Source organism: Copadichromis virginalis, linkage group LG14, assembly GCF_057382275.1.
Source record: "Copadichromis virginalis isolate Kocher_CV1m ecotype Utaka linkage group LG14, C_Virginalis_male_GT1.1, whole genome shotgun sequence".
Classification (NCBI taxonomy): domain Eukaryota; kingdom Metazoa; phylum Chordata; class Actinopteri; order Cichliformes; family Cichlidae; genus Copadichromis; species Copadichromis virginalis.
In genome coordinates, this window is record NC_140631.1 from 41,362,025 (window position 1) to 41,377,161 (window position 15,137).

At 46.5% G+C, this 15,137-nt stretch overlaps 1 protein-coding gene across 2 annotated transcripts in view; it reads left to right on the plus strand.

Annotated features, from left to right (window-relative positions):
* timm50 (translocase of inner mitochondrial membrane 50 homolog (S. cerevisiae)) overlaps positions 1 to 11,278 on the plus strand; it is a 32,513-nt gene extending 21,235 nt beyond the window's left edge. For both annotated transcript variants that reach the window (XM_085430952.1, XM_085430951.1), the window contains 3 exons: positions 10,146 to 10,302; positions 10,504 to 10,610; positions 10,687 to 11,278. In XM_085430952.1, coding sequence (XP_085287078.1) covers positions 10,146 to 10,302; positions 10,504 to 10,610; positions 10,687 to 10,785 — 363 coding nt within the window. In that variant the 3' untranslated portion in view covers positions 10,786 to 11,278. The remainder of the gene's footprint in view (positions 1 to 10,145; positions 10,303 to 10,503; positions 10,611 to 10,686) is intronic.
* Positions 11,279 to 15,137: the final 3,859 nt, after the last annotated feature.

Here is a 15,137-nt window from a genome sequence, read left to right on the forward strand (position 1 = left end):
TCCAAATGGTGGAGCATTACTCAAACTCTTATAGCCACCGTTGACCCCCACCTAGTCGTAAAAGCCTAATCATTCACTAACTCCTAGCGAGCCTGACTTATGGCCTTGGCTCCCTATTTCGTCTGCCTTTAACAACAGCAGGAGTGAAGCTCCCGTGGAATGTGCTCTGACTCCTCCGCTATCAGAAAAAGCAAAGTCCTGACTCTGAAAACAGCATTTCTTATAACTCAGCAGTATAATGCATCATAAACAATATCATTCATTCACAATAAATCAGCAGTCTGATGTAATACCGATCAGTAATAGTTTCACCTTCTCTAATTCAGGAGAATAATGCAAACTAAACCTACATAATAATTTCACAATCATTAATCGGGGGCATAACGTGGCATAAGATAATATTATAATCTCACAATGTAAATTTTAAAACGAGACAGCGCCCCCTCTGTGAAGGGCGGGGCGTGGCGAGTTTAACTAAAATCATCCCAAAGCATCTCGTTCGCTTCTTAAGTCGACTGTTAACAGTGAAACACGTCCAACTAACATAGTCTTTGTTCATTTTGTCTTCCTTCATTAATTAAAACGCTGAGGTGTCCGTACTGTGTAGTTTATGGGTAGTTGACCGGTTCTTCTATAGAGGTGCTCTGCTCCAGGTGAGGTCAGGGTGCTGTGCTCGTTTAGTTTCTGATCCTTGTTACCTGCAGCAGTCAAACATGCACAACGATGCCTCCTGTCGTTGGCGTGTGTTATCATGTTATCAGTGTCGGGTAAACGCTGATAACATTTACATCTGCGATTTTCTATGCTGTGGTCTGCTGTCATGGTGGAGTGGCAGAGAGGGACGGGGGGAACTCAAACTGGTCAGGAGGGCCAGCTCTGTCCTGGACTGTCCGCTGAGGTCCATCGAGCAGGCTGGGGAGGATGTTGTCTAAGCTAACATCCATCACGGACATCACCTCCCACCCCTGCATGAGACTGAACACCGAGCAGCTCGTTCAGCAGTAGGAAGGAGGTCATTACAGCAGCTGTCAGACTCTGTGACGCAGCTTAACATGCTTTGGTCGTCTTACTCACCAGCTTGTTTGTTTACGGTACATTTCATACAAATCTCTGTACAATTTTCTCAATTTTTCTATACATATTCTGTACATTGTTACCTGTATATACAAACTTTGGTTGCTTATGTTTATAGGACCACCTTGTGTCTTCCTTTTATATTTTATTTTCCCGTGCTGTAAGAGCTCTGTAACCGAGATTTCTTATCCGTGGGATAATAAAGATGATTCTTTTCTAGGCGTGACGTGGGCCACGAGTTTGAGACCCCTGCTCTAAGACAGTAACAGACTGAACCAATTAAATAATACAGTATATTACAAAGTTAACAAATGGCTCAATTATAAATATACTGAAACGCATTTTCTAAACAAAATACAGAAAGAATCTGAGCGGATATATTTCAGATAAATCCAAGTGAAGCATGAAGTTTACAGTTAACAACATCTGTTCTATGCGCACAACAAAGAAGCATTCGTGCTGCTCCATTTTGTACCATTTGCAGTTTCTCCTCTGTTGCACCACCAGACCAAACTAATCGATAATCCACTACTACTGCCTGATCAGGTTTGGTGCCCAAACTTTTACTTTCCAGCTACTTCCAGAAGATGAAACCGTGAGCAGGAAGTTTAAGTTTCTAAACTCTGCTACAGCAGCTCGGCGGTGCTGCGTCACCCCCCCCCCCCCCCACCCCCCCACCCCCCGTCCTCTCTCCATGTTCGCCTTCTGCTGCACAAATTGATTTCTCCTCCCCTCGCTCCCCCTCTCAGGCCTCATTAACCTTCTGCTTCCTTTCTCCCCTCTTCCTCTTATGTCACCTCCCTTTCACCCTCCCTCACCCCACTTTCTTCGTCCTCCTCCTCCTCCTTCTGTCTCCCTCCAACTGCCATCTCTGTGCATTAGAGAGCTGGGTGGAGGCTGGAAGGAGCTGGTTTAACCTACTTCCCAGAGCAAAGACACACTTTACCAGCTCATCTCCATAATGCCAAGACAGGCTGAATGCAACAGATGCTGAGAGAGAGTTAAAGTGCTGTATATGGCAACAAGAGAAAGTTACTAAGTCCCTGTGAAATTAAAACAGTTGTTTAATGATGCCTGTGGCTGTGCTTTTAGCAGCCGTGGACGAGTTTGATCCAAACCAACACCATCAGGCTTCAAACAGACATCACAGAGTCACAATCTGAAGTCTGTTTTCTTTTCTGTAACTGGACAAAACTTCAAAAAATGCATTTTGGCTAATTTTCCGGTTTTGGTTCCAGTTTTTTCCGAGTCCCTCAGATTTAGGGGAAATATTTAGCACCGATCAGTCTGTATGGATGCTCTTTCGTTTGTCAGTTGGATTGTGAGGTTTCTTCCTGTTAAAAGGGTTTTTTTTCTTCCCACTGTCGCCAAGTGCTTGCTCCACAGGGATCATCTGACTGTTGGGGTTCTCTTTGTATCATTAAGGATATTTACCTTACAGTAACGAGCACCTTGGCGGTGCGTGGTGCTTTTTAAATAAAACTTAAAAATGTAATTATATCTGTGCATCGTCTACATTAGTTATTATTTTAGCTTTTTTTCTTATTCCGCACCTAAAAATGAGCAAAGCTGCTCTGCATGGATGCTTGACCGCTGAGTTGGAAAAACAATGGTTGTCTTTTTATTTCATAGAGTCAGGCATACTGATCCTGTTCTACCAGCTGTTTTATTCTCCACTGTCTGATATTCCTTCAGGAATATTAAACTAACACCACAATGAGATAATTACCTCAGCATTAACCCTTCCTCTGCCTATTGTTGGCTGGCCTGCATCCGAGCGTCGGCTGCTGACCTGAAGTGGATCAGACGTCTTATTGTTTGTTGGCTGGATAAGAAACGCAACAGTTGGATTAACTTTGTTATTTTTAAATCATTCATTTTAAGCCTGATGTTTAGTTTATATATGCAAAACCCCAAATCAGGAGGTCTGCAGACACTAAAACACACTGAAGGGATCCCAACTCTTGTATTGGTTCACGTACATGTGCACGCTTCTCACTCTAAAAATGACCTTAATCTGTTATAACAAACTCAGAATACATTTAACATTAATATAAAGTACATTTCACTCATTAACTCAGACAATATCCCAATGAAACCACAAAGAGCTGCTCAGAGTAACATCTTTAAGCACAGAGTTAAATAATAAACTTAAGGCTTACTTTTTGAATTTCAAGGATATTTTATTGTTTCAGTAAATATTTAATCAGCCAGTCACATGTAGACTCAACAAGTTTGTCATTTTGTATGGAGTTGCCCAGCCTGAAACGAAATACTGTTTCTCACCAGCAACAGTGCAATAAGCAATACAGTTAAAAAGAATAAATACAGTTTACAAAAGGCAGTAATGAACTGCAACAATAGTTATGGTTAAAGATGTAGAGCATATAACCACGCCCAGGAAGACCTGCTGAAGTTCAGACTGAGCACCAGAATGGGAAAGAAATGTGATTTTAGTGACTTTGAACATGGCACGGTGCAGAAACTGCTAATCTGCTGGGATTCTTCCACCAACCATCTGAGTTTACAGAAAACGGTCCAATTCGAAAATGTCCTATGAGCAGGAGTTCTCCGCGAGAAAATGACTTGTTGATACCAGAGGTCAGAGGAGAATGGACAGAGCGCTTCGAGCTGGGCTACAGCAGCAGAAGACCACAATGAGTGTCACTCCTGTCAGCTACGAACAGGAAAATGAGACGACGGCTCACACAGACTCACCAAAACTGGGCAGCAGAAGACCGGAAAGACAAACCTGGTCAGAGTGTGGCTAAACATCATGAAAGCATGGATCCATCGTGCCTGTGTCACCAGTTCAGGCTGCTGGTGTGATGGTGTGGGGGTTATTTCCTTGGTGGACTTTTCTCTCCTCAGTACCAGCCGAGCATCGTTCAAACTCCACAGCCTGAGTGGCTGCAGAATAAATCACCACGTTACAAACTCAGATCATCAAACTGGTTTCTTGACCGTGACGTTCACTCAAACATCCACAGTCACTTAATCTTAATCAAATACCGTATTTTCACGACCATAAGGCGCACTGTGCTAAAAGGCGCAGTCTCAGTTATGTGTGCCATTACTGTATTTAACACACACATAAGGCGCACTGGATCATAGGGCGCATACAAGTACCGTATGCGTATTTAAAAATAAAGCGGGAGCAAACCTGAATTCGGTACCTTACTCACATTTCTATTACCGGTAATCGTCATCATCAACAACACACAAGCACACAAGTGTGCGTATTTAAAAATAAAGCAGGAGCAAAACAAAGTTTGGTACTCACATTTTTATCATCAATTAAACCCATCGAAGTCCTCATCCTCTGTGTCTGAATTGAACAGCTGCGCTAAATCTCCATCAAACATGCCAGGTTCACTGTCTTCACTGTCAGAGTCACTTTCCGTGCCGTGCGGCTCCTCGGAAACGATGCCGGCTTTTGCGAAAGCTCGAACAACAGTGCCAGCAGACATGTTAGCCCAAGCATCTACAATCCATTGGCAAATTGTGGCATAACTCGCCCGGCGCTGCCTTCCACTCTTAGTGAAACTGTGGTCTCCACCGGTCATCCATCGCTCCCAGGCCGCTCGCAGCCTTACTTTGAACGGGCGGTTCACACCGATGTCCAGCGGTTGGAGTTCCTTTGTCAGGCCTCCTGAATGACAGCAAGCTCACAGTTCATTTGTTTCACTAGTTTTTTTCACATCGGCTGTGAGATGGGCACGCATAGAGTCACAGATCAACAGCGATGGTGATGCGTGGAAAAAACCACCTGGTCTCCTTACATACACCTCCCTCAGCCAGTCTTTCATCGTTTCCTCATCCATCCAGCCCTTTTCATTTGCCTTAATGATGATTTCTGCTGGAAACTTCTCTTTAGGCAAAGTCTTTCTCTTAAAAATCACCATAGGCGGCAGTTTCTGTCCATTAGCATGGCAGCCAAGCACAACAGTAAAAGAAGACTTTTCGTGCCCCGTTGTGCGTATCGCTACCGTGCTGGTCCCCTGCTTCTCCACAGTGTGACTCACCGGGATGTCAAAAGTGAGCGGGACCTCGTCCATGTTTGTGATGTGGCTGGGCTGGATGTGTTTGTCGCCGATGTGTTTGCTGCAGTAGGAGCGGAAGATGGCCAGCTTTTCCTTATAATCCGCTGGAAGTTGCTGCGCTACCGTAGTCCCGGTCCTGATGGAAAAATGGCACCGTTTCATAAAACGAAAGCACCAAGATGGACCTCCTTGGAAATGTTCATCTCTTCAGCTAGTGAAACTGCTTTTAGCCTAATGGTGACCGTCGAAACGCTTCTCCCGCTCGCTCTTTGCTCGATGATCCACCGCTCGAGTCTTTCCTCCAACTCGAGCCACCTCGCCTTATGTCCGCGGAAACTCAGCTGCGTTTTCTTGACCTGCCGGAGCTTGTTTTCCAGCTTCCTCCATTTGCGAACCATCGATTCGTTAATCTTAAATTCTCTCACCGCTGCTCGATTTCCATGTTCCTCCGCGTAGCTGATGGCCTTCAGTTTAAACTGTGCTTCATAAGCGTGTCTCTTTGCCATTTTCAGGGTTGTTAAAACAACGATGTCCTGCATAATGCACATACCTGTTCTTTTATACAGGTATGTGCGATTGTCCCGGTATATACGATCAACGCCCACACTTCACCCTTTAACGTTCTCATGGTGTTCTCTACTACGTCCTCCTTACAACACATAGGGCGCACCGCGCTATAGGGCGCGCCGCACTTTTTGAAGAAAATCTAAGACTTTTAAGTGCGCCTTATGGTCGTGAAAATACGGTAGTCTTTTTTTTTTTTTTTTTATGATGTAGTGGAGTGGGAGGTCATAGACGTGCAGCAGCTGTGTGACACTGTCATGTCGAGGAATCTGAGACATGAAGAATTAAAACGGCTGTGAAGGAAAAAGAAGGTTCAACCCGGTATACCTTATGTATTGGCCCCACTGTTACAGACTGCATGCTGGTCCATCAATAACAGGACAAGCGGACTCCTCAAACTGATGCATCTGCCAACTACTGCAGTGCTCCAAGACATCAGAGGGGGAAGATGTTGGAGAGGAGGAGCCATCCAGCTCGAAATGACCCAAATAAATGTTTTGGTCTTTTTCAAGACCATGCAGTGGGCGGAGTCAGGCTCTGATATGATTGGGATAAGTAGAATCTTACTGTCAGCTTGCAGTACAGTACATAATACATTTACCTAAACTGTATTTGTGAGTGTGTGCAGCATTTCTTAGCACTTCACCGACTCTGTAAAAATGCTGCTGCCCAATTTGCTGAGAACATGAGCCGAAGGTCTCGCAGGAGGGAGTCACGCTGGTGTTCGTGAGCTTCTGTGACGGCAAAGTTTCCTCTGCTGGACGCTGCACAGCAGTAGATGTCATTCCTATTTCTAATCTCCCAACGGAGAGGGCAGCCACAGATGGCGCCTGCCAATAACATCGCACGGCAGATTTGACGAGAGGAATTTTCATACAAAGACGGAGAAGTGCGGTGCCGGGGAAGTTGTCGGGGCGCGACCTTTCATTGACGTAACTCTGTGTGTGTTAGAGTTAACCCCCAACCTGGAGCAAAGTCCTGCTTTAGTCCCGTCCAGCTGCTGTTCTAGAGTGAAGCCAGTGTTTCACAGTTTGAATCGACGCGTATTTAGAACATTCAACATGACAGGCTTCGGACGGCTTTTATTGGTCACATGGCATCATAAGAGCTCTAATTAAGATCAGAGACCGTCGTTGTCAGACGTCCACGCCATGTTGCTCTATTGCATCTTCTCTACGTCACTTATATTCATAGTCATTATTCATGTACCTGAAACGAAGACGAAATGTTCAATTCAATTTTATTTATATAGCGCCAAATCACAACAAAAGTCGCCTCAAGGCGCTTCAAATGCACAAACAATATGTGGAAGAGGGAAAGGAGCAGCCAGGTGTCGACTATCAAATGCACTGATTAACCGATCATCTGAAAGCTCAAGCTTCCCTATAAAAGCAGAGGTTTGGGCAGTTTGCAGGTCTGCAATCAGCAGTGATCTTAGAGAACCGTCTGCTGAGGGAGGGCTACGAGGCCATTTCCTTAACTGAGGTTTACAAAGGCTCAATAAACCACATCTGTAACAGCGTCCTTCAAATGGATGATACCAATGTCAGAATCAGAATCAGAAACTTTATTGTCATTGTCATGAGAACAACGAAATGAAGAATGGTCCCCGATCATTGCATCATCCCTAGCAATATCAAAATATAAATAAAACAATAAAATTCAATAAATAAAATAGATAGAATACTTAAAATACTAATAAGATGTAACAGTAAAACATTCACATACATTCCCACACACATGCTTCAGACCGTGCATAGATTAACACAAGAGTGGCGTGATGGACATTTTTTTGTAGTATTCAGATGTGTTATTGCAGTTGGATAACAGCTGTGTTTGAGTCTATTAGTCCTTGCTCTGATTGCCCTGTACCGTCTGCCTGAGGGCAACAGTTCGAACAGGGAGTGGCCAGGATGTGAGGTGTCTTTTATGATGTTTTGGGCCTTTTTAAAACAGTGGGCGTTGTGTAGAACTTCCAGTGTGGGGAGAGGGCAGCCAGTGATCTTTTGGGCGGTGTTAATGATCCCTTGGAGTGCTTTCCTCTGAGCCCCTGTGCAGCTAGTGTACCAGATGCATATGCAGTAAGTTAGAACACTCTCAATGGTGGCTCTGTAGAAGGACACCAGCAGTCTCTGTGTGATGTTATTCCTCCTGAGAATTCTCAGGAAGTACAGTCTCTGTTGGGCCTTTTTCAGCAGCTCGGAGGTGTTCACACTCCAGGAAAGGTTCTCCTCTATATTGACTCCCAGGAAGCGGAAGCTTGCCACCCTTTCTACACAGTCCCCATTTATGAATAGTGGTTGGATCTCTGCCTTTTTCCTTCTGAAGTCTATTATGAGTTCTTTGGTTTTTGAAGTGTTGAGGAGGAGGTTATTGGCCTTACACCATGACGTCAGCTGCTCCACCTCGTCTCTGTACGTAGACTCGTCTCCCTTGGAAATGAGCCCCGCCACTGTGGTGTCATCTGCAAATTTCACAAAGATGTTGCTGTGGTGGCGAGGAGTGCAGTCGTGTGTGTAGAGAGAGTAGAGCAGTGGACTGAGCACACAGCCCTGGGGTGAGCCAGTGCTGAGACTCAGGGCTGAGGATGTGTGATGGCCAACTCTGACTCTCTGTCTACGGCCCGAGAGGAAGCTGTTGATCCACATGCAGGTGCTGTATGGAAGCCCCAGGTCTTGTAGCTTGGCCACCAGTTTGTGTGGAAGGATGGTGTTAAAAGCTGAGCAGTAATCCACGAAGAGCATCCGCACATAGCTACCATGCTCTTCCAGGTGAGTTAATGCAGCATGGAGTGCTGTGGCTACAGCGTCTTCCGTGGATCGGTTTGCTCTGTAGGCAAACTGGTGTGGATCCAGGCTGCGGGGCAGGGCTGCTGTGATGTGTCTGCGGACCAGCTTCTCAAAGCATTTCATTACCACTGGGGTGAGTGCCACCGGTCTGTAGTCATTCAGGCCGGTGATGTGGGGCTTCTTAGGCAAGGGGACTATGGTGGAGGACTTCAGGCAGAGTGGGACAGTCGCCTGTGCGAGGGATTTGTTGAAAATCCTGGTGAAGATCCCAGCCAGCTGTCCTGCACAATCCCTCAATATTCGACCTGGCACACCATCAGGACCCGCCGCCTTCCTCGGGTTAACAGCCTGCAGCATGCGCCTCACCTCGTGCTCTTCCAGGGTGAGGGTGGTGCTGCTATGGGTGGCGTGTTGCTGCTGTGGCTCCAATACCTCCGGTACCCTGGTCTCAAAGCGGGCAAAGAAGATATTCAGCTCCTCTGCCAGCTCCAGGTCACCGTCCGCAGCTCCGAGATTGATCTTATAGTTGGTTAGGTGCTGGATGCCTTGCCACACCTGCCGGCTGGTATTACTCTTCAAATGGTCCTCGATCCTCCTCCTATAGTCCCCCTTTGCCTCTCTGATGCCTCTCTTCAGGTTGGATCGGGCTGTGGTGTAGTAATCCCTGTTGCCAGACCTGAACGCAATGTTCCTCTCCTTCAGCAGCTGCCTGACCTCCCGGGTCATCCAGGGCTTGCCCCAGCTGGTGGAGAGGTTTGTCCTCAGCTGCAGAGATCCAAACTCAGTTCAAACGCCTCATACCGACCGGTGGACGAGGGATGACGATGTAAGCACTTTGCAGTCGCTGAGTTGAGCCAGGCAGTAAATCTCCAACAGAATGGCTGAAAAAGAAAAAGTCCAGACTGCTCAGCCTGCTGACACCTTCAGAGAGCTGTGCTTAGATCCACCGTTCAAATCTCAATGAACTGAAGCAATGCTGGAAAGAAGAGCGGCCAAAATTCCTCCACAATGGCGTAAAAGACTGAGAAGGTCCGATTCTTCAATGGCAGCTTGATTCCTTCACACAAACACAACGTGAAGGAGAATGGCGGCCTTCTTTCATCAGCTGTGAGGACGTGGAGGATGATTGGGCCGCAGACAGTCCCTCTCCATCTGTCTCACTCACACACACGTCGGGTATTCATTTCTTGTGGAGACATCTAATTGAAATAATGCTTCCCCTCGCCCTTTACCCTAACCATCAAAAGTGAATGCCTAACCCTGAGCCTAAACCCAACCATAACCCAGTTGTAACCCTGACACTAAAACCACATCCTGAGTCTGAAAAATACCTTCAGACTCGTGAGGATTTCCAATTTTTGGTCCCTACAAAGATATGAATACACACACACACACACACACACACACACACACACACACACACACACACACACACACACACACACACACACACACACACCAGCTGGGGCTAGCAAGTGTTACCTTAAGGGTCATTAAGGTAATGGAGTCTCTTATTTGATGAGGCATGAAAGATCACCAGTGTCAACTTTAGTCGGGCTGGAGTGATGGAGGAGGCGTTTACCTCATCAGTCATCGAATTAGTGATTTTATCTGCAGCAGGAGAGTAAACGTGTGTGTGTGTGTGTGTGTGTGTGTGTGTGTGTGTCTCTTTTAGGATGTGTCGTGTCTGAACCGCGACAGCAGTAAGGTCATCGTGGTGGACTGTAAGCGGGAGGCGTTCAGCCTGCAGCCTTTCAACGGCCTGGCTCTGAAGAAATGGGACGGAAACTCTGAGGACCGAACGCTCTACGACCTCGCCAACTTCCTCAAGAGTAAGACGCACGGCGAGGCGTTCGGGGACCGTCCTGTCACCCAGCCGTTCCTTAACTTAATTTGTTTTTGTAGTTGACGTCTGCTTCTTATGTTCGTCAGTGCATCCCTCTACTGTCACTAAGCTCATATTTGATTGGTTGACCTTCCCGTGTTTCCTGTCTGTTGTTGTTTCACCTCCTCCGTCTCCTCCTCTCCATCAGCCATTGCTATGAGCGGCGTGGACGACGTGCGTTCGGTGTTGGAGAACTACGCGCTGGAGGAAGACCCCATCGAGGCCTTCAAGCGCCGACAGGCTCAGCTGGCACAGGTAGGAGGAGAAATCAAACGCACCTGTCACAGGTTTCACCTGAAATGGCTTTGACTCTGTTTTCTCTGCCCGTCAGGAGGAGGAGCAGCGTCTGTCCGAGCTCTCCCAGCAGAAGAAACAGGGACTCTCGATCGGCTCCATCGCCTCGCGGTTTTGGCGCTCCAAGCAGCAATGAGCCCCACCCCCTCCCCTGCTCGCTTTCCACCTATCACTCGTCCAAGGTGAGGTGAGAGAGAGGAGGAGAGAGACCCGTGTGCTGCAGGCGAATGGTCTCCGCCGTCACGGACGTCTCAGTGGGCGGGGCTGTTGCGCTGGACCGGAGCTAGGACTTTAACTGGCCTTGCACTTCCTGGTTTTTGTGGAGGTGGGGCCTCATCTTTGTGACACCTGATGCATTTTTAAGCTTCTGATGGAGAGGATCCAGGTCGGTCTAAACTCTGGTTGCTGGTGGTTGGAGGCTGATCGGGAATCAGCGCTGCCGTCGCCACTCCAGCTCCAGTCGCATCGCCGCTCACTGGATCTGACCTGAGATCAGCTGTCATCTGCCACACTTTGAGAATGTGTATTTTATTTTCTGTTCCTGTGTGTGTGTCTCAGACTGTGCTGTTGGAGGCGAACGTCACATCATGAATATTGTTTATAATGATGCAAATAAACGATAAGTAGCATTTATGAGAGTTTGGTGAATATGTCAGAGCGCCAAGCGGCGTCGGCCGCCATGGCGTAGACGAATATGCGTCCAGGACGTAACAGCGAGAGGGATGAGGTCTTGTGATGTTCTGTCTGTGTGAGCACATCCTGGTGTGTGAGACGTGACTCTGAGGAAGAACAACAGACTGTGTTGGAGGAGTGGAGGAAATCTTGGCGACAGTGTTTGGCTCGGGATGGCTCACCTGTCGTACCTGGTCTGGTCCTATGAGGGCTTCATTAGATCATACTAGATCACGTTAGCTTGCATAGCTCGGCAATATTAGGCCACCAGCAGACGTGTTCGGGAGCACCTCAAGGAACACGTCAGAGAGCCTGAAGTGTTGACCCGACCTGCCACCCTGACTGAACATGTGATCGATCCACAGAGATCACCTCCACGTGACGAAGCTACCAAAGATGCATGCCGAGCCACGCCTGGTTCCTGTGCTGTACACAGTTGTGCAGAAGTCTCAGGCTACGTCCACACGTACCCGGGCATTTTTGAAAACGCAGATTTTTCTATGCGTTTGCACCTTTCGTCCACACGTAAACGGCGTTTTTGGTCACTGAAAACGAAGATTTTTAAAAACTCCGGCCAGGGTGGATATTTTTGAAAACTCAGTTTTTGCATTTACGTGTGGACGAAAAAAACGGAGAAAACGCAGCGTCAAAGGTGTGCGCATTTTTTGACGTCACACTGTGCGCCACGTTATTGTTTCGGTGAAATGAATTTCTACAATACTGTTAATTCTACTCTCTGCAGTGTTTAAATGCTTACATATACACACAGTTACTGTCCCTCCACACATACGACTCGGTTCTGCTTCTATGCCCCAGCTTTGTTTACTTTTTCCCACCGAGGCTTCTAGACTTCTGATTGGCCTACATTTCTGCACGGTTAGGAATCTAGCGCCACCTGCTGCTTTGGCATGTTCATAGCAGCGTTTTCCTTCATTTCTGCCTTTATGTGTGGACGGGATTATTTTTTAAAACGAAAACGGAAAATCTCAGTTTTCAAAAATACCCGTGTACGTGTGGACGTAGCCTTAAGCAACCCCTCATTTCTCCCTATTTTGCTTCCAAGCAGTCAGACTTGTCATTTTTCACAAAGAATCCTCCTCCAGCTTTCTGAAGATCCTTCAGTCTTCCCTTGTTTCCAGTCCAGTCCTCGTACCTGACCATTTTCAGACGTTTTTCTTTGTTTCCATTTAACTCTGACCTCATCACTCAGGCATCATAAAGGCTCCGAGGTAAAGTCGTTATGTCTCTGCACATAACGACTTGCCAGAATCCATCTTAAAGTTTATCTTTGATGAAAGCAGCCTGTCACACAAACCGATGATTTATTCTAGTTTCTTTAGTTGAATCTGTGAAAAATCCTGAAGATAGTAGTTTGTCATAAAATGTCATTTTTGGACCAACAATGGATTCTCTGAACTATTAGCAGAAAACCTGGCGGATCTCGCACGGTGTGCAGTGTGTCCTTAAAAAATGTGAGGAAACTGGACAAGTGGCGGACAAAACAACAAGTGTTCAGCCTAAAAATCACGGGGCCTTCAGCTGAACCATCCAAACTACACAAGAACTGGACTGAAACTCGGTAACAACAGGTCAGAGGGAGCGATGAGTCCAAATCTTTGGCGATATGTACAGAGGAGGTCCAACAGTGAGGCCACAGTGGAGGCTGGGTCTGGATTTCAGTCAGTGACGTTCGATTCATCAGTTTTAACAAAGTACCATCAGACTGAATTTGATCCTTCTGCAAAGCCTGACAATGATCCCAACGCAGTGAAAGCGCACAGTGGAGCCTCCTGCAGCGTAGCATTACTGAAGCAGTGTGGGATCATCCCGGCAGAGCAGAACAAGAACAGAAGAGCTTTGCGTGTCCTTCAAGAAGCCTGGAGAGATTTTACAGCCTGTGCTGGAGAATAAAGGTGTCCACTCAAATACTGTCACCTGTTTCTGCCTCGTAGAGACCGTGTTTCAATAAATCGCTGCACTTGGTTCTCATTTTCCTGCAGAATATAAAGATTAGAGGAGAGGCGTAAGACCTGTGCACAGCGCTGTACACGAGTCTGATGCGGTGGCTCGTTCTTGGCTTTAAACAGCAGCGTGTTTTACAAAGAGGACGACGTGCTGCATTTCTGCTTTACACTCATTTAGGAAAAAAAGACTTTCAGTCAGATCTGCTGCAGATAAACCGACGATCGCCGCCCTCCGAGGCCTCTGAGTTTTATTCTTTCTCCAGAGCAACGAGTCCAGAGATCATTCGTCTCAATATGCATGTGATGTAAACTCACCATTGGTAATAAACCCAGAATAAATCAAACCGACCAGCGTGATGTGTGGATTTTCCTGTTTTTGTTCGGTCTTTTTAAAGTGTAAATCGGTGGACTCTTTGGCGTTTCAGGCTCATAATGTGAATCATTTTAGGTTTTATAGTTTTCCCTTCGCTGTTTACAAGCTTTGAATTTTCTCTCTTTTAATGAGATTCCGCTGGTTCAGGATGCTTCCCTCTAACAAATGCATCTGAAACACGCTGTTATTGAGCGCGTTGGACAGAGGAGGACACGGCCGGGATGCTTTTGATCTTCTGGCTGCTCCTCGGGCTTCGCAGAAGCCTTCGTGCCGAGTTTTAATAGAACATGTGCAGCGCTGCTATATACGTTTAATGTACTGAAAATGAGGCCGGCGCTGGGCCAAACGTGAGAAATGTGCTTTTTGTTGGCGTTACAGCAGGAGCCCCGTGGTGCCCAGAACCTGTAAATATGTTTTCTCTTCAAATGTATAAATAGCATATTTGGAACACTTTGCCATTCAGATTCCAAATATTTGACCCTCCTAACTGCTCATAAAGTGCAAATACACACAGAGTCCTGCCAAACTCAACTGGAAATATATTAGACATAATAAATCCCTCTCATAAACTCTACTTTGGACTCTTAGCAAAGGGGAGGCGGCCGTCTTTAAATAATTGAAGCAGTAACTTTCCACTTTCTTGCAGTTTGTGCAGTGGGAGCTGTGGGCTGCTCGGGGTTTAAGGCAAACAGATTAAATAGAAAGTCAAACACAAACTAAAGCAGATCTTCATTTCTCCAGAGTGGGTGATGAGCCCCCCCACATGCTGCCGTTTGCTGAGGATGGAGTGGTTTAAAAAGTCTGTTTTTACAGATTACAGGATTAAATAAGGAAACCGCGGGCTGACTTCACAGAGCAGGGGCGGTTCATTTAACCACAGGTGGGCCCTGAAATCTCAAGTTGCTGCATAATAACAAAAATAGCTCCAGATTCTTTTACTTTGGTGTGAAACCAGTACCATCCCGGAAAAGTTCACATTTAATGACCGGTCCGTTTATAATGAGCGGCAGAGAAAAATGAGTGTTTTTCTACATTTAGTTCAGTGTGATTAAAACAACCCGCCAGCACGGCTCCTCAGCTCAAACTCAGCACATTTGATGCTCTGTCAGACTCGTGACACAGATCCAGATCTGCAGGATCCAGGAGCTTGTTTCAATTCTCAGTCCTGTTCTCCAAGTCTGAGATTTAACTTCCTGCTGATGCAAACTGATGCACATAAAGCACGAATGCACGCTGTGTTCTTAAATGTAGCACCGACATTCATAAAGGAACACAAAAGCATGATTTCATAACAACAGCAACAATCTGTTCTTCTGAAATGTTCTCAGTAAAAATGAAGCTTTGATTGTCGTCTCTGTGCACGTGACGTGAGATCCACGATGACAAGATTTGATGTAGTTTTCCGTCGGTGCACCACCGCTGAGGATTTGAACTCAGAAACGATGTGACTGAAGTTCAGACTCATTTGCAGAGACCTGT